At 39.8% G+C, this 24,463-nt stretch overlaps 1 protein-coding gene across 3 annotated transcripts; it reads right to left on the bottom strand.

Moving 5' to 3' along the window:
* Window positions 1–529: 529 nt before the first annotated feature.
* On the bottom strand, window positions 530–23,558 carry LOC146465875 (uncharacterized). Of its 3 annotated transcripts, none has more exons than XM_085128327.1 (6): window positions 22,918–23,558; window positions 22,319–22,806; window positions 4,413–4,820; window positions 3,383–3,460; window positions 2,680–2,760; window positions 530–1,750 (listed from the first exon to the last, which is right to left on the bottom strand). In XM_085128327.1, coding segments are annotated over exons 1-6 (1,257 nt in total). In that variant the 5' UTR covers window positions 22,920–23,558; the 3' UTR covers window positions 530–1,550. The 3 variants fall into 3 exon arrangements, with proteins under 3 accessions (XP_084984453.1, XP_084984454.1, XP_084984456.1); XM_085128328.1 differs by lacking the exons at window positions 22,319–22,806; window positions 22,918–23,558 and adding exons at window positions 8,291–8,754; window positions 8,898–9,314 and having other exon boundaries at window positions 533–1,750; XM_085128330.1 differs by lacking the exons at window positions 530–1,750; window positions 2,680–2,760; window positions 3,383–3,460; window positions 4,413–4,820 and adding exons at window positions 15,428–17,289; window positions 17,916–17,999; window positions 19,237–19,644 and having other exon boundaries at window positions 22,319–23,558.
* Window positions 23,559–24,463: the final 905 nt, after the last annotated feature.

Genomic DNA, 24,463 nt, shown 5'->3' with positions numbered 1-24,463 from the left:
GTTGATTATACCATGCCCAACAATTATGGCAAGAGTTCGTTGCAGGAGGAAAAGAAAATATCACTAAATGAACAAGATTTAGCGATAGCTGCGCGCCTCGATGACTACCTATCATCTCGTATCCCACGCGCGTTAGGGGAATAATTGTTAAGTATACTTTATGCTTCTGCGTTTTTGAGGATCACTTATTCCAATTTCCTAATTCCTGCATTGAAATCAGGAAAACGTTTGAAACTACATTAGGCATCTTTTGCGGGGTTGGCGAAATAGCGGGTTGTTCGAATTGGCGTGTTGTCCGTTATCATGGGGGGAGGGTGGGAAGGGTGTCCGTGATAGCAGGGCGCCCCCTCCCCCCATCACACCATTAGGATCGAGTGTGGAAACAACCATTTTTTCCCCCTTCGGCCTGCAACCCAGCGTGTAAATAGACCATTTCCGAGTTGCTTTGAACCTCATTATGAAAGCGAGGCTAAGTGCAAAGTTTTTGTTAAGGGCGATTAAGACGGTACGATTTTGCCTACGATTTGTCGCATGCGATACGCTTACGTCATGCCTACAACACGAATCCCGTCGTGTAAATCAACCTACAACATCCTTACGACAGACTCACACAACACGAAAAATGTCGTAGGATTTTTAAAACATGTTTTAAAATTCTACGACAATCGTAGCTAAAGGCAATGTTGAGTGACGAGAGTTGTGTACGATTTTTACATGACGCAAGCAGCGCGCGCTCTAGAAATCGCATGCGACAGTCGTAAGAGAAAATCGTACTGTCTAAATTGCCCTTTATGAAAATAAGTTTTCATTCATATGCAAACAACACTAATTTTCATATGAAAAGTTTTGCACTTAGCCTCGCTTTCATAATGAGGTTCACAGCAACTCGGAAATGGCCTATTATACCTCAGATTCTGAATCAAACAGGTAAAAAAAAACTACTTACCTATTTCGTACGATCCGCTTATGTTCTTTTATCTCCAGGTAACTGCAATCGGTTATTTCTGGTTTTCTTAACACATAAATAACGCTAATGCTCGACTGCAAATGGGCTGACATTATATTCAGTTGAAATTTGACGTTCTTCGAACCTAAAAATAAATGGAATTGACCGATTGGAGGCAGGGGCTAGCTGGGGCTGAACCAGCTAGACTCGGAAGGATTAGCTCCAACAAGGAGAATATATTCCGAGATTCACCCAGGTTTATTTCACCATTCTAGCACATTATTATCCAAGTTCATGCAGCTCCATACTGTTAGAATTATGTTATATAGAAAGACAAAGTTTGAGTTATTGTTGTATTCGGGTGTTTTTAGTTGGAAACGAAATTTAATCGCGACAAAGTATTGGTTGACGACAGCTTCGTCTGTTTTGAATACCGAGCTGAATTCTTGTGAGGAAGCTGGATCCGAGTTCCCGGCTATACCGGTGCACGTAGTTGTTAAGTCGAGTCAGTTAGTGTGTCAACCAGCCTTGCGCTTACAATCGTCCCGTCATCATTTCCAGCAATCTCCGTTCATGTCATCAAAGGTTCATGTAACACGTTCATTCACAGCTCATCAGTGTCGTGATCGGCTATAAGACTGGGTCCGTATTGTCTATCTGTCCTGTAAAATCTGTTGTATCTCCTGAATATTAGTGCAACAGCCGTAATGACGGCCAGCCCTGCTAACACGCCTAGGACTATACCGGTAATAACTCCAGGGGACATTTTCCGGCCCGCTTCCCTTGCTTGGACGTCTGCAGGACCTGGAGAGTGAGATGAAGTAAGGAAGTCATGTCAGCTGTCTTTGAATGGGTGACCATGTTCGGCCCATGCAAGAGCAGCCAGTGAGAGCATCGGAGTTCTAAACTCAAACGTTAAACGTCCAAAGTCAAGAAGTTCCATACGCGTACAGTTCTGTAATAAGTAGATAGACTTGAGTATTGACAGGTTGTCACTGACGACCGATCTGGTATGAAATTGGTGATTGTTTTGAACATATTCAGATCTATGAATGATGTATTATACGGCGAGGGATAATACTTCTAACCGTCGGAAGCCTGAGAAAACTCAGTTGTGGAATCTTCCCATGTCAAACAAAAAAAACCATATGAATATTTTCGTGCTTACCCCTTATTTCTTTAAAAATTTCGTCCAAAAGTGTAAGTCCCATACAAACGGAGTGCCGAAATAGTTACTTTTGAGGCAGGAAATGATAATACTTCTGAAAAAGCTACAAATATATCGAAGGTCACATTTGCTTTATTGACATCACTTCTACAAAAGCCATATGAATAGTAGCTGGTAAACTGAACAGAACGCTCATAAAAAAAGAATTTACAAGCGCTACTTCGTGTTTTCTGCCTACTTTCTTTATTGTTTTGCGTGCTTTGTGTGATGAGATTTCAAATTTAGCGCCAGAGAGCGTAACAAAAGTCCCGGATATGTCGCGGCATTGTGGGCGATGGACATACTCAGAAAAAAATCCCAGTGCTCCTATCAGGAGTCGAACCTAAGACCTTCTGATTACTAGTTCGGATACTCTACCACTGAGCTACAGGAGACTCATGGGAGGTAACTCCATTAGACTAGCGTCATGGGACAAACATTCTGCATACTGCAGCTATTTTGTAGGTAAACTCGCTACAAAGCTGGGATGTTCTTTCATAAAGGTTTGTATCAGATATTTATCTACCTTTTGTTGCAGTTGGAGAAGTTGAAAATTCCGCAGTCCGTGTAGCTGTGATGGATGACATTGGCCTGTTCTGTGTTTGACCTGCGCAATAGGAAGTAAATGAGCCAACAACAGAGAAATTCCGTTTAACCGATATCTAGTCGAATGTATCATGACCGATAGTCTTTCGGTAGCACAAGAAAGAAAGGTAGGAAGGAAGGAAGGAAGGAAGGAAGGAGGGAAGGAAGGAATAAACAAAGAAAGAAAGTATAGTATACGTAGTATAAGTAGTAGACAACGAACCATTCTACTGCACGCTATAAGAATTATAAACATTGCACTTTCACACTAGATTACGTCACGTTACGCTGTTTTTGTATATTTGTCTTTGTACACCCACCGGTACCCCATAAAAGGTGAAAGGAGCTGGGCATTAGGCCCCTCGTATAACCTAAGACCAAACATGTAACTAATTGCAGACAATTGTCAATAAAGAAAGAAAGAAAGAAAGAAACAGAAAGAAAGAAAGAAATAAAGAAAGAAAGAAAGAAAGAAAGAAAGAAAGAAAGAAAGAAAGAAAGAAAGAAAGAGAGAGAGAGAGAGAGAAAGAAAGAAAGAAAGAAAGAAAGAAAGAAAGAAAGAAAGAAAGAAAGGAATAAATAAATAAACAAGCTACAAAGCTGTGATATTCTTTCATAAAGGTTTGAACCAGATATTTATTTACCTTTGGTCCCAGATGCAGTTGAATATTTTGCAGTCCGTGTAGCTGTGATGGATGACATTGGCCTGTTCTGTGTTTGATCTACATAATAGCAACAAAGAAGTTAATGAGCCGGAGCTTACAACAGAGAAAATTCGTTAACACGATATAAAGTCGAATGTATCTTGAGTGATAGTCTTTCAGTAGCACACTGAAGAAAGAAAGGAAGAAATGAAGGAAGGAACGAATAAATAAATAAATAAATAAATAAATAAATAAATAAATAAATAAATAAATAAACGATAAATAAGTAAATAAATAAACAAACTAGTTGCAAAGCTAGGATATTCGTTCATAAATGTTTTTACCAGGCACTGTATTAATTTTATATATCTTTGGTCCCAGATGGAGCAGTTGAGTATTTTGCAGTCCGTGTAGCTGTGATGGGTTGATATTGGCCTGTTCTGTGTTTGACCTGCATAATAGCAACAAAAGCGTACACCTGGCTACCTGTTGTTTTAAGCACAGTGCTGCAATGATTGGTTTGTTGTAACCTGCGATCCTACCCCCACCTCTCGACATTTCGCCATTCCTTCTCCCTCTAAAAAACAACTGTTGTGGTGAGTCAGTTGTTGAATATTGATTCGTGAGGTACTCCAAAGCGTAACTCAAGTTACAGTTATTTGAAACTCCGGGTACCACGTCTTGAGCGTAACTGAGATTCCTGTTGACGGGGATAAGGAAGAACTTACGCCCCTCAGGAATTCAGCCTTTTTTTAACAGACCATTCGTAAATATTCCTCGCCGAAATTATGCCAAGAAGTCCGAAGTGCCTCGTTTAACAAATGACAGATCTGTATTTTGCAAATGGGGTTGCCCTCCTTCACGCGTTGGTAACGGAAATTCCCGACAATTCTGTATTATTTGCCACTTCTCCCGTTCGCACTGTCCCACCAAGGAGCAGCACAGGATATTCAGAGTACTGTCTAACCTTGCCATGATTCAATGGTGATAGATGCATGGTAGTAAATAGAATAAATAGCATTACTTTTACCTGATGTTGGCGTAACAGGATTTTCAGGTATTGGCCATTTCCATGCTCCGGGCCAGTGGGTAACATTGCATATATCTGACTCGATTGGGGTACCTTCTCTACTGGGGAACGACAAGCACGCTTCTCTAATTACGGGAAATAGTGTCGTGCACGTGTTGAAAAAATTCAGGCACCTGTCCCTGCATAGATTAACGAGCCCGCCATCAGCACATGGCATTAAAAAATTCATGCAAGTAATTTCTTTTCGTAAGGTGTAACAGACGTCGCTTTCGTTGGATTCACGACGTAGAATTCGTATGAGAAGGTCACTGGCTTGATGCTGTGTTTTCAGGGACCGTGCCGTTTTAGTGTAACCAGGAATGCCTTGACAAATGGGGATAACTATGTTGGAACAGTTGTGATTATATTCTGTAAAAATAAAATTAAACACATTTACATTAGCAGAAAAATTTACTTAAGATGCAAGGATAGTACAATCGGAGTTATTCATACAGTCGGATCTCTCCTAAGCGACCACCCAAAGTGCCAAGATTTGAGAAATTATGTCAAACAACCCATACGAAAAGGATATATAAAGCAGTCGCGAATAGCTAACAAAGCTTTTAAACAACCTTGAGACAGCAAGGAAATTCTAATTTAAAAAAAAAATTAATCGAGAATTTTTCAAATGATGCTGCAGCAAATAAATTGTTAACATTTGCTAAGAAAACGACGCGTTCGTTTCAAGTTTACGCTCGTCTAAGTACAGCTGTTTCGACGCTTGTCCAAAAAAAATAATAATAACCGCAAAAGCGTACGCGACAATGCCGAAAGGCAGTCTGGGAAATACCTAATAAATTTTAATATAAGCTCAGAATCCATAATGTCTCGACCGTACAGCGAAGACTTGAGATGGCGGGCAATCATTTTGTTTGTGGCGAAACCAAACCTCGTTCTAAGGTTCACTCTTGGAAACGAGGTTGGTGTAACTGCAGATTGTTGTGTTCAAATAACATCACATTTATGATACATTATATATTAGTACAGGAGCTTATCACCCTGATTAGTACTGTGTTTTAGTTTCGAGGAAAATCATTGGAAAGGCTCATTTAATTCTTGTCAAGAGAAATTCATGATTTGAAATCCGTCCCCCGATCCACTCTTTGATAAGCCTTTAGCACCCTTTTTGATCTTGAGCTCTGAAAATAAGTAAGACTCCCCATTCCCTCGCGAGCTTTACATCTGTAACGGCACTTCATTTCAAGCTGTCACGCCAGTGTAAATGTTATTGCGACCAACATCAGTGCATTCTCAGTGGCTATTTTGTTTATTACACGGAATGCCCGCAGGGCATGACGTGTCTAGGTTTCGTTCGGGTATCTTTTTCTTCATCGGTGTCATAAATGTGCACATTAATTACACGGAATGCCCGCAGGGCATGACGTGTCTAGGTTTCGGTCGGGTATCTTTTTTTTCATCGGTGTCGCAAATGTGCACATTAATTACGCGGGATGCCCCGAGAGGGCATACCGTGTCTTAAAACGGGTCGATTTCTTTTTTTTTTTCTTCGTAGTAGCTACAAATCGGTACATTAATTTATTCATTAAACTCTCCCCTCTCCTACTCGGGATGTATTGTTCTGATTGTCTTCAACGACAGCAGGCCAATCAAAATCCATTCTTGTCGCTTATATCGTGAGGGAGGGGACCCACTCACCCCTACCTGTGTGACGTCAATGCATCATTTGATATATTTATTAATGACGGATTAAATAGTCGCGCCATATTGTTTTAACATGTTCTGGACTCAAGTGTGCCGTTTTCAAACGGAAATTTCACCATTTTGAAGCGGTAAATCGAAAGAATAACTTCTAAGAAGCACCCGACACGTAAAACGGTGGAAATTGGTGAGTTCCTGGCGAAGGAATCGTGCTTTGTTTGACAGTCTTAGACCACGACGCGAGACTGAAAAGAGGTCATTGAGAAGCTTACGTTATCGTAATGGAATTTCACAAATCTTCCGTAGCCTCCCACGCAGACGTTCTTGGGGGTTCGTTACGCGTTCCTGCCCTAAGAACGTCTGCGTGGGAGGCTAAAATTTCCGGTGATACTCTGAGTCGCGTAACACAAAGGAAACAACGTAACGCGATCGTCGTGACTTAAACTATTCCACTAGCAAGGATAGTCTTATCAATCGGCAAAGCATACAGTTGGAATAAATGAATCAGCCCCAGCATCACGCGTAATGCCAGTGTAGCAGGCATCTTGTTTATGCATTAAACTCTGTCATCCCCTAGTAAGGATATTTTGTTCTGATTGTCTTCAACAGAAGCGGCCCAATCAAAATCTATTTTTCAGGCACATATCACGAGAGAGGGGACCCACTCATCACTTCCTGTGTGACGTCAAATCATCATTTGATTTATTCATTAAAACTAGATTAAATTCTTCCCTCTCCCAGAAGGGATCTATTGTTTTGATTGTCTTGAACAAAAGCGGCCCAATCAAACTCCATTATCTGCGCGTATATCACGAGGGAGGGGACCCACTCATCTCTACTTGTGTGACGTCAAAAGCAAAAAAGTTGTTTTCGTTCAATGGCGGCCACATGTCTGAATTTAGGACTCCGAATCTGCCGTTTTCAGAAAGAAAACGAACGTTTTTCGAGCGGTAAATCGAAATAATAACTTCTAGGTAGTACTCGAAAGTTGAAACGGTGGAAATTGTGAGAGTTCACAGCGAAGAAACTTCGCTTTTACAAACAGATCGAATAATTCAAAGCCAAGGAAGCCAGACCAGTTCAGCGGGGTCATGACGTTATTGCAGAGTTATTCCCGGTATGATTCCCAGTAACACAATGATAAAAATCGTTATCGCAGAGTGATTTCCGGTATGTTTCCCAATAACACAATGACAAAATGTCAAGCAGTCTCTCTGAATAAAACCATTGAATTATTTCAATTGCGAAGGAAAGAAAGTTTTTAAAAATCTGCGAAGCATACAATGGGGAATAAATGGGGCTACATTAAGCATTCCGTGTAATGCCATTAGAGGGGCATCTTGTTTATGCATTAAACTCTGTCCTCCCCTACTTGTAAGGATATATTGTTCTGATTGTCTTCAACAGAAGCGGCTCAATCAAAATCTATTTTTCAGGCACATATCACGAGAGAGGGGACCCACTCATCACTTCTGTGTGACGTCAAATCATCATTTGATTTATTCATTAAAACTAGATTAAATTCTTCCCTCTCCCAGAAGGGATCTATTGTTTTGATTGTCTTGAACAAAAGCGGCCCAATCAAACTCCATTATCTGCGCGTATATCACGAGGGAGGGGACCCACTCATCTCTACTTGTGTGACGTCAAAGCAAATCATCATTTGGAAAAATTGTTTTCGTTCAATGGCGGCCACATGTCTGAATTTAAGACTCCGGATCTGCCGTTTTCAGAGAGAAAACCAACCTTTTTCAAGCAGTAAATCGAAATAATAACTTCTAGGTAGTACTCGGCCGTTGAAACGGCGGAAATTGGGAGAGTTCACAGCAAAGAAAATCCGCTTTAAAAAACAGATCGAATGATCAACGAGAAGGATTAGAGCTAGAGGAGGTCAGACCAGTTCAGCGGGGTCATGACGTTATTGCATAGTTATTTCTGGTATGATTCCTAGTAACACAACGATAAGTATCACGCAATATATCTGAATAAAACCATTCAGACAATTATTTCAATGGCCAAGGGAGGATATTTTTTAAATATCTGCGAAACATACAATGGGGAATAATTGGGGCTACATTAAGCATTCCGTGTAGTGCCATTAGAGGGGCATCTTGTTGGAATGTTTTTCCAGTACTCCTAAGATTAAATTTTATTTTAAGTAGGCCCGACAGTTCACTTACTTTTGCCACTATCTCTGTAGTTAGGTGGAGTAAAACATCTGTCTTTGTATCCTTTAGTCGTTTGGGGATTATCTTTCTCCGGCAGAAGATCACACAAGGCTGCTGTCCACTCCAATCCCGTTTGTTCAAGAACATCTTTACAAGCGTTTGCATAGTCATGACAGACTCCCTGGCAGGGTAAATACGGTCCTTTAATTTCTTCAGTACATCGTGGTTGATACAGAGAACACACCATAACATCGACAAAAGCCGAACAGTTCTTGAGGAGTCGTTTTTGATGTATCATGTGTCTGAACAAATATGACCTATAGGGCCAGCTGACGGTGTAGTTGTAGCCACACTGTATTTTAGTGTCAAGAAGGGGAAAGGTTTCGCTTATTCGTCGACACTGTGACTCTGCGCGGGAATTTCCAGCCGAATAAACAACAACAACGACGAGAAAAACCAACAAATTGAACACGTACCTACGGACAGAAAATATTCACAATATAGAAGCTACTGAGTCGCGCCATTTTTCTCCTCCATGAATCAGAAGAGAGACAATATCCGCCAAGTACAACTTTATACATTATCAAAGAACAAGTTTCATTATTAACAAAGGACTTACATGCTGAATAGTGGACTTCCAGTTGATGGATAGATTGTTGTGATCGTTTATTGCTCACTCTTGTAGAATTCAAGTCGATACAATAAGCCCAAGTACACGTCAGGATGACGTGCAAAATTGCAAATTTTTTCCTCATTACAGTGTAAACAAATTGGATTCGCAGCGAATTTGAATACACCTGTCCCCACCCCCAGCCCCCCGGGTAAACAAATGTTAAACCGTGGTGAACAGTTTGGTTTAAAATCTTTCTCTTGGTTGCTGATTGACATTGGAGTACACATGTTCAACAGGAACATGCATATACAACCACTAAAAACGGCGCTCACATTAAATATGTAATTGCGCTGTCAATTTATGTGATCGCCGGTGCATTGGTAAGGTCATGGACAGACTTATTTAATAAGAGGCGCTTTTTGAAATCGCTGCCGCATGTTTTGATGAAGGAAAAGGAAATCCTGCCGAGATTCTACAGAAATATAAAAATAATTGACTTTAGTGTCTAAGTATTTAGCACTGTAGCGCTAATTGGGGATACTTTAAATCGATTAAATAAATATACAAACTGAACTAACATTTGTATCATACGCGGGTGAGCATCTCCGTATGAAACCCGCGCACTACACATTATTATTATTATTATTATTATTATTATTATTATTATTATTATTATTATTATTATTATTATTATTATTATTATTATTATTATTATTATTATAAAATGGCAGTAAAAACTTTTGGATGCCCAGATTACCTAAACAATGATTGGGCGGCCAGTCGTAGCCAATCAATATAACGACCAAAGTCCATACAATTAAACTTCTAATCATAAAAATCCTAGTAATTAAATTCTAAAACTATTTATCATCCATAAAATCCTCAATCTAAATACTAAAAGTTCTGTTCATCGCGATGAAAACACTTAAAAAATAAATAAAAATAAAAGTACAATAAAACGCCTAATGTCCATTATTTCAAAACCTTAAAGCGCCTGGCAATGTTGAGTGAACTTGTGATAACTGATTTCTGTATCTGCAAAGCTATTGTGTCGCTTTTATCTCCCACTAGCTCTTTAAGTGTCTTCCTGACATCTCTTGAATGACCTCCGAGTACATCCACAATAATATTGAACTGTCTCACACGATATTCAGGATATCTCTGCTCGAGCTCCCAGCGTAATGCCCGTACTTTGTTCTTCTCGGCTCTTTCTTTCTCCTCCCTGTTTTCAACCCAAGGGTAGCTCATCTTATTATTATTATTATTATTATTATTATTATTATTATTATTATTATTATTATTATTATTATTATTATTATTATTAAAAATCCCAACTAGTGGCAGGCAAACAAGTTGGCTATTCACAAAGCGTGGCCTTGGATTTGAAAACGAAACTATCGTGAAACAAATCCAAGTGATCAGAGCGGGACTCGAACCTGGGGCCTCCGAATTACGAGTCCGGCGCCCTAACCGTTAGACCACGCCGCCTCCCGCACGTTTCCGCTACCTCTTTTTATGGACGAAATGTAAATGAATAACTGACAGAGAAACCTTCAAGAACTTTTAACTGAGCCGTTTTCTCCCTTTCCTGTCAGTCACCTATCCCATAGTCTGCATAGTCGACAATTAATGTTTCATTTTCTTAGCAACATTGGCAATCCCCATATATTTTGAGCACATGCGTATGAAATGGTTAAAAAAGGATTTAAGAGTCAATGTCTGAGAAAACCGGGCAAAATCTGAAAAAGCTGACAGATGGGGGTCGGCCAAATTATTCCATACTAACATCATAGATAGGTTAGGTGGACTTATGGATAAATTTACTAAAGTTTACTCTTCAAGTGTTTTGGTATAGGAGAAATGAGATCCACTCTCCATCACCCCCTCAGGTCCTAGTTTTTCTGGTAAATTTGACCCAAATTTGACAGCCAGCAAAAACTGTAAAATTTAGCGAACGGAGTTCATGTTTTGTACCTGATATAAATGGACATTGAACTTCTTGTAAAAAGCCAGAGATATGCGAAATATGCAAAAGTCACTCTACAACATTTACTTTTGGAATACCTATATTTCGTATCTGCGAATGAGCAAGAAATTAGCCATTTTCGAACTCACGCAGAACACACAACTAAATCTTCAGCAACAATCGGATGCTAAAACCAAACACTCTTACCTTCCCTCTATCAGAATCACCAATAATCTTTTTGGGCCATTCAAACAGCAAGATGCTTCACCACCTCCATTACTCCTACCACTCGTTGTCATGTACAGCACGACACGACGCAAGCAATGTGCCGATTAAGCCGCTCGTAGATTCCATATTGGATTTCTCCACGGTTAAATATATGCAGTTGACTAAAGTGGTCCCCAAAAAATCAGAACCCCTCTCTGGCCATTTAACTGAAGGAAAATTTAAAAAGAAATACGAACTCAACAGAACGACGCCATCTTGAGTTGGATTGCTCTCAAGGGACTGGGACCTACTTATTTTTACTTTAGGTAGGGAGGGAACATTGTTGCTAGAAACGTCTGTTTGTCGCGATAAACAGCTCAAGATCTGAACAAATAATGACATGAACGAATCATGCTCAAAATAGAGCCAGCAGAAGCGTGCAACAGCGTGAAAAAATAACTTCATTGGATTTTTTTTTGAGCGTGCGGCTTTTGATGTACATTTCCACCGTCAAGAAATCAGAGATATTCGACTCCCGCGTTCTTCACAACTCGATAAAGCACACTAAACCATGAACAACTGGAATATTTGAATTTAATAACAAAAATTGCAATGCCTTTATAAGAAAGTTTCTGTTTAGTAACTTCGAAAAAAGTACCGTTATTTGACATTTGTACTACATAACACTAGTAAAACAAATCTCTGTACAATGTATAAGCAAACTGATCACAGTTATTACTCAATTAATTGACTCTCCTAGGTTAATCTCTCATAAAATACGATATTTCAACAGGGAGCCCACGTCACACAAAATGTGGTTTTCAGTGAGGCTCTGCACAAATCTAACGTAAGAATACAAAAAAAAAATTACAAATATAGCTATCTAAAAATAAAAAGTAAAAAGGATAAGATCGATAAAAGAGTCTACATGTTTCTAATAAGACGTCTAAAAACTAAAAAATTGGAAATGTTCCTAATGCCGTCTCGGAGAGTGTTCCAGTCATCTACCGCATGACAGATAAAGCGATGCCGACCCCATGAGCGCTTTGATTGTGGTTTACATTGATTGTGATTGTGATTGTGATTGTGCTCTACTCGACACACTCCCCTCTGAATCACTGAGGAAAGCTGAAATATGATCTCTACCTTTACCGCAAAGCAATCAGATTGGATGTGTGAAATAAGTAGAAACAGTGTCATGGAATTGTTCTACCTTTAAAATAAACTGCGTAAAACTAAAGATAACTGACGGAAAATGTGCGCTTGATATTTAGAAAAAAGAATTTTCCTTTCAGATCCCCTTTGGGTTGGAATTTCCTTTTTCTTATAGATAACTGCCTTTTCCAAGGTATGTTTGTTTTTGCTTGCGATCTTTTGTTTACTTATTTTGAACTTTGCTAGTTCCGTTGGTCTGTCAATGAACACATGTCGTGAAGCGAAATACTTACCTAGGAGCCCTCACTGAATACGTCATTTGCTTTTGATAAAAGCGTTGGACTTACCATTCCGGCTTGTCATGTACACCAGAAGGCCCTTAAGAGTATGCGCTTTTCGGTTATAAAAGCTGCTGTTGAAAACTTACACAACAAATTAACAAAAAATTAGTTTTGGCTGTATTATCTCCGCTTTGATACCTTGATAAATATGATAGGAGACGGGAAGGAGGAGCTGCCGGACCGTCAAGAACGCTAATCAGAGAATAAACAAATAACATCACGTTAACGTAGAATCTGCAACGCCTAACTCTTAAACTCTACTGGGATCATCACAAAATTGTCTCCGGGTCGAAAAAATAAAGAAGTTATATATCGGTCCAAGGGAACAGTAATCAAAGGTAGCAAGGAGGTAGCATCCTCCACTTTAAATCTGCTTGAATGGCCTTTTCGACAAGTGTTACACAGGGCTGAAACAATATTTGAAATGTTGATTTCAATTGAATGAGATGTTTGTTACATTGTAACAAAAACAACGCATCTGATTAATAAGCAGAGATTTCCGAACTGATAAGAAACTACACGTAAGGTAAAAATATATTTAGGTAACATATAAAGAGTACATTAATTACCCAAAATAGGTGAATTGCGAGAAAATAATTTAAGTATTGGCTTATTGTACATACCGGATCCTATTGGAACTGAAACTTGAAACTCCTGGTATATTTCTTCCGACACCTGTTTGTTTACCCTACGAGGATTTTTTAATTTTTTCGCTTCACCTCTGTGAGATGGGTAAGAACAACTGGATTTTAACTTCTGGTAATGTGTTGTTAATTCGTATTTGTGCTTTGAACATTTCCCTGTCTTCATCTGATAGAGAATGCAATCCGGCGCGATTGAGAATAACATCAGCTTCGTTAATCCGTGTCCCTAAGCCTCGACTTCGATCCACTGACACCCAGATTAGTTAGATAATCTGTTAAGTCCTTTCTGCATGATTTTAGAGGAATAACATAAAGCTCATTTGGCGCTGATGGTGTTGGACCACATACACGGTCCACAGTTGAACTGAATGAGCAGCTCATTTTGCGTTGTACATTACACTTCTGACTGCAATGTAAATACTGTCGCAAAAGACTGGAGCGAAGACCATATGTCACGTAATAAATGTAAATATGGTAAGAACAAAATTGTCATAAAATACTTTCGTACGTGTATAGTCTCTTACGATATAAAATAATATGACGTTATTTTTTCGGATTTTTTTCCCTTTGTATTGAAACAAAATAGAGTTCCTGCAAGTGAATCTGCAAACAAGACTTCCAACTGGCTTACGGTATTGTTTCTCCAAATTACCCTTGTGTTTTTGGCTCTTATTTGATTCGTTGTAATCACGTCTTTGACAATTCAAGACAGCTTGACCCAGAAACTTCGCCTAATCAAAGCGCACAAAATGCAAATTAAATTTTAAAACGATTTTCCCTGCCCAGCAAGCATAACAACATGTAGGCCATTTAATAAGCAAGGAAAATGGTTGCTATCTTCATTTGCCAATAGTTTGTTATTCCTTGCCACTTACGGCATGAGCCTAAACCAGCCTTCCTTAAATCAAAAAGCTTACTTATGAAAAACAGCGTGGAACAATCATTCATGGCCAGCCTGGCTCCCTCACAACCAATCAACTAGTTCCCAGTCTATCCCGAGTGAACAAATTCAACATGGCGTCGTTTTGTTTATTTTCGCGTTTTCTTGATTTTCTTTCCGTTAAATTCGCAAGAGAGGAGATTTGAACTTTTTGTGGAACTAATTTGATCAACTGAATATTTTTAACTTAAGACAAACCCAGTGCGAAATCCAGGAGCGGCTTAAACAGCACATTGATTGCGTCGTGTCGTGCTGTACATGACATCGAGTAGTAGGAGAAATGGAGGTGATGTAGCATCTTGCTGTTTGAATGGCCCAAAAAGATTATTGCTGATTTTAATAGATGGAAGGTAAGAGTGTTTGTTTTTGGCATCCAGCTTTTGCTGAAGTTTTAGTTGTGTGTTCTGCGTGAAGTCAAAAATGGCTAATTTCTTGCTTATTCGCAGATACGAAATATAGGTATTCCAAAAGTAAATGTTGTAGAGTGACTTTTGCTTATTTCGCATATCTCTGGCTTTTTACAAGAAGTTCAATGTCCATTTATATCAGGTACAAAACATGAACTCCGTTCGCTAAATTTTACAGTTTTTGCTGGCTGTCAAATTTGGGTCACATTTACCAGAAAAACTAGGACCTGAGGGGGTGATGGAGAGTGGATCTCATTTCTCCTATACCAAAACACTTGAAGAGCAAACTTTAGTATATTTATCCATAAGTCCACCTAACCTATCTATGATGTTAGTATGGAATGATTTGGCCAACCCCGATCTTTGACCACCTGCCTGGTTTTCTCAGACAATAACTCTTAAATCAACTGAAAATATCAAATAATCGAACGAACCAAAATTTAGGAAGATTATGAAATAAGCCATTTGGGGCGATTGCGTTCGGCTAGCTTCCCAGTAGGCAATTGCAAGGGACATTGGAAAACGCAATTTTTAACAGTATAGTGAGACACATGAGATAAACTTACATGGGGAGACGACCGGTGGTACTGGTGGATTGACCTTTTGAACTAACGTCTCGAAATCTCGAATAAACCCAAATTGAAATGCGCTAAATACTACAAATGGGCCGCTGGTTGGTTGTAACGACATTATGTATCCAAAATATACGAATCACTACATGGCTGCTCGGGATTCCTCAGAACCAAGTTTTTGTCAGTCAGAACCAAAGAACCAAATTTCTTAAATTCGACTTCAGTTGTATAGAATGTGCTGCCTTCACTGTCTCTCCGGCAGTAATGATACTCCCAGGCCGGCAGATCCAGAGAGGTCGAAATGCTGGCAATAGGCACAAGGGCATTCCTAACATTTACAAGGCACTTTCTTTATTGTCTCACGTCGCGTTCATTAAAAAAAAAACATGAATTGTTAGAACTTTCATTGTTAAGCCGGTTTGGTTAAACTTATTTTAACCGGCGAAGGCTAAAGTGCAAGCACTACATTACAGCCCAATGGAAATGTTAGACCGGATAGGAGACTACTAAGAGTTTGTTTCAACTCAAACGATTTCGTTTGTACGCTTTAATTCACTTTTTTTGCACTCTACGAAATGCCATAGCTAGGCTGGAATTTCCAAGCTGGAATAAACTTTCTGCACATACTAAATTGCAAACTCTTTTTATCAATAACCTTGCCTTGAGCTCAGTTTGAAAAGCCCACCTCTGTAAACAAGCAAACGTTTTAACAAGGGCTGAAATCCGCCACGGAACAGACTTATAGTAAACACTCTGAAGTTTGTTGAATTGAATGCCTTAGGAAAGGGGGAGGGGGTCAATAGTGGAGGGGGCTAGTTCCTTTGGATGAGAGCTTAAGGAAGGAGATAATACGCAGAGAAGGTGTGTAGCTTAATTCCACGCAAAAAATTCTGAATTCCGATATAAAGCGTACAGGATTTTTTTTTGACAAGAAAGAACCTTCAGTTACGTTGAGAGGTGAATGACTCAGAAGTCGGACAGACTATATATTGAATTGTTATCTGTAACTTGAATTTTTTTTCGACACGACTAAAAGTCGACGTATAAATTATACCGTATACGTAGATTTTGAATCAAAGAGAGGTAAAGAGCCATGAACTCACATATTTCGCACGGCACGCTAAGTGGTCTCCACGGAACTGATCTCAAGGTTGCTCCCATTGGCTATTTCTGGTTTTCGTACCAAATTAACAAGAGTAATGGCTGGCAGTTTTTTTTCAGGTTGCGTGCAAAATGGAAAGTTATGTAGTTAGAACTTTGCCAAGCGAATGCTGGCTGCCGAAGATAAAACAATTCAGAGGAATTTAGAGTGAAAGCAACCGTTATTTCTTCCGACATAGTGGCGCGTGCGGTCCTTACATGGAATCAAGTAATTGACAAAGATTTATTTTTTCAGTGAATACATAAATGGAATCCACTAAAGTGTACATTTTTCACGTAAAAACAGTAGACAATCAAAGCTAAAATGGTGAGGGGGGATATCATTTATGCATTTGGGTGGAGTGACGCGCGCATTTACGAAGTGGTCTGATGTTAACCGAGAAATATGTAAAGAATAAATCGAGGCAAAATGGTGTCATCATGCAAGTCAAGTGAAAGCCGGCTCGTGGCTGGGTCAGCTTAACTTGCAAGGTTTAGTTAAAAAAAAAAGAAGAAGTAGATCCAGCCATTTAATTTCCGGCAAGATCTAGCAAGTTAGATGCAGCAAGTTATTTCATCAAATAGAAAGACAAAGTTTGATTTACTGTTTTTGACAATTTTGCGGTGGAGTTCAATTTACTCGCAAGAAACAGCAGGTAGGCGACAACTAAAAGTCGTCTATTTTGCCGAAATACGGAGAAGACCAGACTGGGCCCAGATATTTTCCCTTAGTTCACAAGTTAATTCTAGTATGTTGTTTAACTAGCCTTCCTCTTGTAATCAGCCCCGTCTTATCTCTTGTTAACCAAGGAGCATGAAACACGTTCATTTACAACTCATCCATATCTTGATCCATCATCAGACTGGGACCGTGTTGTCTTTTTGTGCTGTTGTATCTGTTATATCTCCTCCACAATACGACAACAGCCGCAATGACGGCCAGCCCTGCTAATAAGCCCAGCACTATACCGGTAATAGCTCCGGCGGAAATTTTACCCCCTTTCCTTGCTTGAACGTCTGCAGGACCTGGGTATAAAATGAAGAAAGGAAGTTAATCAGTGCCATTCTTTGGATGGATGACTATATTCGGCCCAAGAGCAGTCTGCGTAGCAGTCGTTCCCTTTCCGAGAACGCGGGAGCCTTCGTTTGATTCTCGCACTGGCGTTTGGAAGAGAAGACTGCTACGCAGGCTGGCCCGAGAGATTGGTCGACTCGCGGTCCTCTCTATGTCTAGCCCAGAGAACGGTCCTCTTTTGGCTCGGCTTTCACGCTGAGTCGATAGATGCTCATGTTGAAAATGCAGCAACTATTTTGTGAAATACCAACTTTTCTAGCCTCGTTTCTAGGACTAATCGAGCCTATTAGGCGAGCCAAGCTGCCTGTGTGAGGCTTGGAACCGAGCACGTTACGTTCGGCCGCGTGCCATGTGATATTAGGATTTCCTACTTTTCTCGCCTCATGCCTCCCGTACGGAAAGGACATGACTACTACGCAGGTTAGCACTGCTGAGAAGCTTCATCTGATTCAGTGGTCCCCTTTTGGGATTTTTACAACACAGTTCAACTGCACTTTTGCTGATTATGAGAATTGGTGAGGTATATTACTTTTTCCTCCCTACAAAGACAGGATGTAATTTTCTTTTTTGCTCCTACCTTTGCCCTTGGATCGAGCTGTTGAATGTACTACAGTTCTTGTATGTGTAGTGGATATAGCTGGACTGTTCTGTGTTGGTTGACCTGCATAATAGATAACAAGGAAGTAAATGAGCAGTGTGCACCATAACACAATATCTTGTCGGATATATCTTTAGTGAGAGTTTTTCAGCACTGGAGGAATGCCGGAAAAAAAATCCCTTTTCAAAAATAAATGAATAAATAAATAAATAAATAAATAAATAAAAATAGAAAATAATAAATACATAAATAATGTGTGTCAAATGATTTGGTAAAATATAGAATAACTTAGTGTATCAAATGTAGCCTCTTCCTTCTTTGAGGCCATATTTGATAAGTGAATGATCATAAATAAAATAAATTCATCCACGAACGAGTAATAATTTTAGATGACCCTTCTGTAAACCAATTTTGTGATGTTGGCATCCTCCAGCTCATTTAAGATTACCCTCAATTTGCGAGTCCAGATCCATTTGTTTGTGACAACGTTTCAACAACGTTGTAAGCGAGGGGCTTGACAACTCCGCCTTGCTTAGTTCTTGTACTTAAATGGGCCATAAGAGCGTTGTCAAACAAGTAGCTAAACTATAAATGAACAAATAATAAACTTTTGCAATAATATCGTACAACAGGAAACGCCCAGCTTGAAAGTAGGTAAGTTTCCATCTATCGGAGCTAAGGGTACGTTTTTTTGGGAGAATCCAAAAACGGATTTGTGTTCTCAGATCATTCGGATCATGGTGCCTCAAAGGATTCGTCGGTTCCTTTGATGCACCATGATCCGAATGATCTGAGATCACAAATCCGTTTTTGGATTCTTCCGAAAAAACGCACCATTAGTTTACCCATACATTCGCATACTTTCGTGACATCTTCTATCTAATCAAAATTCCAGGATGTCTTAATTATTACCACGTAAAGGCAACGAGTAAAATTAAATTAGTTTCTGGAAGCCGTCAGCCAATTCTGATTGGATAGTTTAGTTAGTTGACTTCGTAAAAGTCACACTTGTACATGTCACGCTATGTCTGAAGGTATCAAACAATTATAAAACATATCTGGTTCAATAACGGTTCAAAATAATACAGAGTGTTTTGGAAATTGAACGAATTTTCTGGGTGTATCCAGGGTTACCCTCTTTCCCCGTTAAGAATGGAAAATCGGGAAATTCCTGGTTATCTTTTACTTCTCCAGCTGGCACTCTCTTACCAATGACCATCGCAGGGTGTTCAGCAGTGCTGCCTAACCGTGATCTCAACCGAGGTAATCCCATGAAAATTTCACAGAGCATTAGTTTTACCTGAAGTCGGCGTTACAGGATTTTCAGGTATCTGCCAGTTCTGTGCTCGAGGCCAGTGAGTAACACTGCATATAGATGACTGGATTGGAGTACCCTCTCTCCTGGGGAACTCCATACACATGTCACTGCCAAAAGAAAATGGTGTCCTGCACGTGTTGAAAAAATTCAGGCACCTGTCCCTGCAGAGATAGCCCAGCCCGCCATTAACACATGGCATTAAATGATCTACACAGAACATTTCTTTTCGTAAGGCGATGCATCTGTCGCTTTCATTGGAATTGCGGTATATTAAAGATCTCAGCCAGAAAGCTTTCTCTCGTTGTACGTTCGTGGGCACCACCGTTTCATTGAAACCCGGAATACCTTGACAAAGTGGGATGACTATGTCGAAGCAGCCGTGTTTGTATTCTGTATCAATAGAATTAGACACGTTTACATTAGAAGCACAATTAAAAATGGAAGGATTGTGTAATTAACAAACAGAAGGAGAGCTGGGGTGCTTACCATTTACATGGAAAACCCGGAAATTCCAGTAGGAAAATCAAATTGTATGCATCATTCCATTTTGAGTACTTCTGAAACAAGAAGCTGTTTCCAGCTTATACTCGGGTCATATTTGACTTTGTAGTGCGTAAAGCCTACAATGAGTGATAACAGTAATAATCTCCAGCACCGCCAATTTCCCCAAATAGATACCCTGCGAGCAAGCTCTCTAGGGGGTGGATCCTCTTTCCCCCTCCCGCCCCCCACCCCCAAGAGAACTTGCTCGCAGGCTACCAAATAGATAGATACAGAGGATATAGTGAGGCAATAAGTAACCACCAGATATAGAATTGCATTTCTTGCAGTCAGAATGAAATACAGGGGAAAACGACATTTGTCATACGAATGCTTTTTATAATCCCCGGGCTTTAATCCTTACGTTTTCACCTTTCGTTTAGAGACAGAAACCATTTGTACGGTCCTAATATGTATGTGACGCCGGGTCAATGACGGATCGTAATTTTCGGCATGATCTAGACCCGGGGGAGGTACTCCTTTGTGTGACCTTAACGGGGACGTGCGGCCCGATAGGGTATGGTTTTCAGGGTGTTTTGTCTTGAACAGGGTATCTATTTCATCACTTTCTGTCTTAAACAGGGTATCCCTACATGACCTAATGGCTTAAACAGATTGTGATTGCAAATGCATTAAAATACAGTAAGAAGCTAGTGTATTCTTATTTCATTCTAGTCTTAAACAGGGTGTGATTTTGGGTTAAATGTCTTAGAAAGGGCCTGAAAATTTTGAATTCTGTCTTAAACGGGATAGGGAAATCGGAGAATTGTGTCTTAAACAGGGTCAGGGTTTGAACGCCCGGGCCGCACCTCCCTACCCAAGCATCCGTTGAGTACCCTTCCCCCGGGATCTAGAGTAACGTTACGCATCGCACGTACGTTTATATCCTTGTACGTTTTTCAATGTTTCGCTGTTTATATTTTTAAATGAAATTCAGGGGAAAGCATTTGTTATTTACCTTTCATCTGAAGACAGAAACCGTTTCTACATTGATTGTTTTTCTATAGTAAACGTGAGACATCTTTATTTATCTTCATGTATCTTGGCCCGCGAGGTCATAGACTGATTTAGTTGCCAAATTTTCGGTTGAACAAAACTAACCTTGAGGCACTCAGGTTAGCCTAAAGAGCACTCCAATTAGCCTAAATAGCACTTAGGTTAGCTTAAATAGCTCCCCGGTTAGCTAAACGGTTAGCAGTTTATGTTGAGGTTGTTCGTGCCTCGCACGTTTTGTTCATGCCTCGCGCGCACATCTGGCTCGCATATTGTAAACACTCCTCACGGCCCGAAAGCAAAAGAACGCGACCGAGAATTTAAAGAATTTGATAACACGACAGAAAACGTAGCTCGTACCAGCCGAGTACAAAAAACGAGACCGAAAACAATAACTCGTGGCCCGAAGTCTTATCTCTCGGCCCATCGCGACCCAAAAAAGAAAAAAGAATTTGATAATGCTACCAAAACCTTAACTCGGTCCGCCTTACGGCCCGAGTAATTATGGGCTTCTGGTCAAAATTATACATCTTTATTACTACGTTTGGGATTTACAGCTGATGTTCATACATTTTGCATGTCATCCATCTTCTGTTAAGACAAGCTAAATCATTTCCTATTTATGCCGAAAATTTCCATCCGGGTGGTTTGCGTAAATGGTAAGCACCCGTGGATATATATATATCGGCTGATCAACGTCGATAGAAACCGAGACTGAACCGTCTAATTCTATTAGCATAGCCTGGTGACCCAAACAACAACAACAACAAAACATCATTTCTAGCTATTTGGTTTGTGAGTTCGGCAATTTTCCTTGGACGCGTTCAGTTCCCAGGGCATTCTTTGGAAAATTATTAAAACTGGATCATTGGATAATGCAATTCTAGACTTTTGATTGGCTTAAACAGCCATGAGATATCAGCCATTATAGTATGCCCGAGAAATAGCGGCCGTTAAATTCTCCAATGGCCGTTCTTTTAAAATGAAATAAGCAGGATGAGAATGATGTATTATTCTAGAGAGTGACACAGGCATACTCGGAAAAAAGAAATCCGAGTGCTCCTATCAGGACTCGAACCTAAAGACCTTCCGACTTCTAGTTCGGATGCTCTACCACTGAGCTACAGGAGACTAGTGGGAGCTAACTCCATTAAACTAGGTTCATGGGACAAATATCCTGCATACTGCTAGGATTTAAATGTCAAACGTGTGGTATATGAAATGAATGTGATGGTATATTTCTAGCCTGGCGAATGAATGAGAATGACGTATTATTCTGGAAAGTGACACAGGCATACTCGGAAAAAAGAAATCCGAGTGCTCCTTTCAGCAGGATCTAGTAATATTAATTAGTTGTTTTAAATAAAACAAAAAATTATCACCTAAATGATATTCAACGAACGTTTTAACAACAACAACAATTCGTTCAACGTTCCAGTTGATTACTCTTAACAGAATGTGCTCCAGACAGATGGCTAGTTTAGTTAGTATTCCTTTAATCTTAAGTTACCACGACAGCAAGTTCACTTACTTCTTCCACTATCTCTGTAGTTAGGTGGAGTAAAGCATCTGTCTTTGTATCCTTTAGTCGTTTTGGGATTGTCTTTCTCCGGCAGAAGATCACAATAGGCTGCTGTCCACTCCAATCCCGTTTGTTCAAGAACATCTTTACAACCGTTGGCGTAGTCATAACAGACTCCCCGGCAAGGTAAATACGGTCCTTTAATTTCTTCGGTACAACGTGGTAGAAACAGAGAACACGCCATAACATCAACAAAAGCCGAACAGTTCTTGAGATCCCTTTTAAAGTATATCACGCGTTTCAACGATCTGCTGAAGTGATGGCTGAAATTAAATCGTGCGGTGTAGTTGTAGCCGCACTTTACCTCAGTATCAAGAGGGTAAATGGCCACCTGAATGCCGGAAATGGTTTCGTTTATTCGTCGACACTGTGGCTCTGCTTGGGAAAATCCAACCCAAAGAGTAACGACGAGATAAATGGACAAATTTAGCAGGTACCTAATGAGGAGAGAGAATTGAAACATTCATAACAAAGAAGCTATACTGAGCTGTTTCTTCTCAACGGAATCACAGCAATGACAAGGAGCAAGTGTAAAGAGAGATACTTACATCTTGAATCGTGGACGTGTAATTGTGTGTTACTGTTATCCGATATTTTTCACTCGCCTGACAAATCAATACAAGTAAGCCCACTTGTTGGGATAGCGTGCAAAATGCAAATTTATGTAATTCATTCTGCTTGGTTTCGGATGACTGACATTGAATAACTTTTAAGTGGGTGTATGATAATAGCGTACTGTATTAACAATGGGCGTATTGCTGATAGCTACGACACTCCCGGAGGGATTCAAACAGGCCATTTCCGAGTTGCTGTGAACCTCATTTTGAAAGCGAGGCTTAGTGCAAAGTTTTTATTACGAAAATAAGTTTTTATTCACGTGCAAACAAAACTAATTTTCATAATGAAAACTTTGCACTAAGCCTCGCTTTCATATTGAGGTTTACGGCAACTCGGAAATGGTCTATTAAATTGTTCAGTGGAACAAATATTGAAGTCTGCCCGCATCTAGATAGGCTCGATTTTTGCCGCTTCCTCAGGTCCTTGGGCTCATTTGCCAAACAGAGGCTGGTAATTGAGCCTAATATCTGCACGGAACCTCTGAAATCTGTCAGACTAGAACTGAATGTAACGTTTCATAGACAGAATTCACGATCGCAAAGTACGACCGTAAAAAGAAGGGAGACCAAATTAAGTTGTTATGTCACATGGGTAGGAGATATAACGTCATTTTAATGTTTAAAACACAAGCAGCAGTGTTTATCGCGATCTAAAACCACGAGGCGCAGTCGAGTGGTTTTAGACCCGATAAGGATAAAACACGTGCTGTGAGTTTTTTGAACGGCTTCAAAAACATTCGTGGAAAGGCCTCTGTCAAGAGAGTTTATAACAACGATGCTTTTGTGAACGTTGGAAAATTAGCATACGAGTAAAACATTAAACACCGCATACTAATAAGGAGGAGGTTTTATCGGGTTTTAAAACTCCTGCACGTGATGTTTTATCGACCATTTGATAGGTCAATGGCCTTATGAATTATTAATGAGGTTTTGAATCAGATTTGGCGACTGCGGGACCGTTTTTCTCGTTACCGGAACTTGGACTGTTTTATTTCATTCTATTAAAACAATTAACGGTCCTCAGGGGCAAAGAAAGAGGGACGAGCCAAGGAATACCGTTAGCTGGAGACAAGATGCAGAAAAGGAGCTAAGAATGTTTGGATCTTGGAATATAAGGTCCAAAGTGAAGTATTTACCAACGGCCAGTAAAAATTTTTGTCAAACTCTAATAATCTCACGAACATTACACATAAGACTTCTTGTTTTATCGAACTGCAATACAGAATTAATGTAGCCAACAAAACTTCCCGGTCAACTAGAATTGAGACCATGAAATATTAACACTAAAAGTACGCTAAAAGTGGCAGAACATGAGGGGACATTTTGCAGCGATAAATTCACGTGTATTACACACCGAGGGACACGTGACAGTACGTGTAGGAGGGACTTCATCAGAGTTTAGCTAATGAGATTCTTGAAATGTATGATAGACATCACAAGGTGTCCTCTAACCTTAAATCTCACTAAAACACACATA

The sequence above is a fragment of the Pavona decussata genome, unplaced genomic scaffold (genome assembly GCF_977016875.1).
Source record: "Pavona decussata unplaced genomic scaffold, jaPavDecu1.1 SCAFFOLD_155, whole genome shotgun sequence".
NCBI lineage: Eukaryota > Metazoa > Cnidaria > Anthozoa > Scleractinia > Agariciidae > Pavona > Pavona decussata.
Note: the sequence above shows the minus strand (reverse complement) of the source record. Positions and strands in the feature narration are given on the sequence as shown.

Coding starts and splice junctions, on each gene's coding strand:
- LOC146465875 (XM_085128327.1), bottom strand. Junction 3,461..4,412: donor TCCTGTTACGCCAACATCAG/GTAAAAGTAATG, acceptor GCTATTATGTAG/ATCAAACACAGAACAGGCCA. Junction 2,761..3,382: donor AACTGCATCTGGGACCAAAG/GTAAATAAATAT, acceptor CCTATTGCGCAG/GTCAAACACAGAACAGGCCA.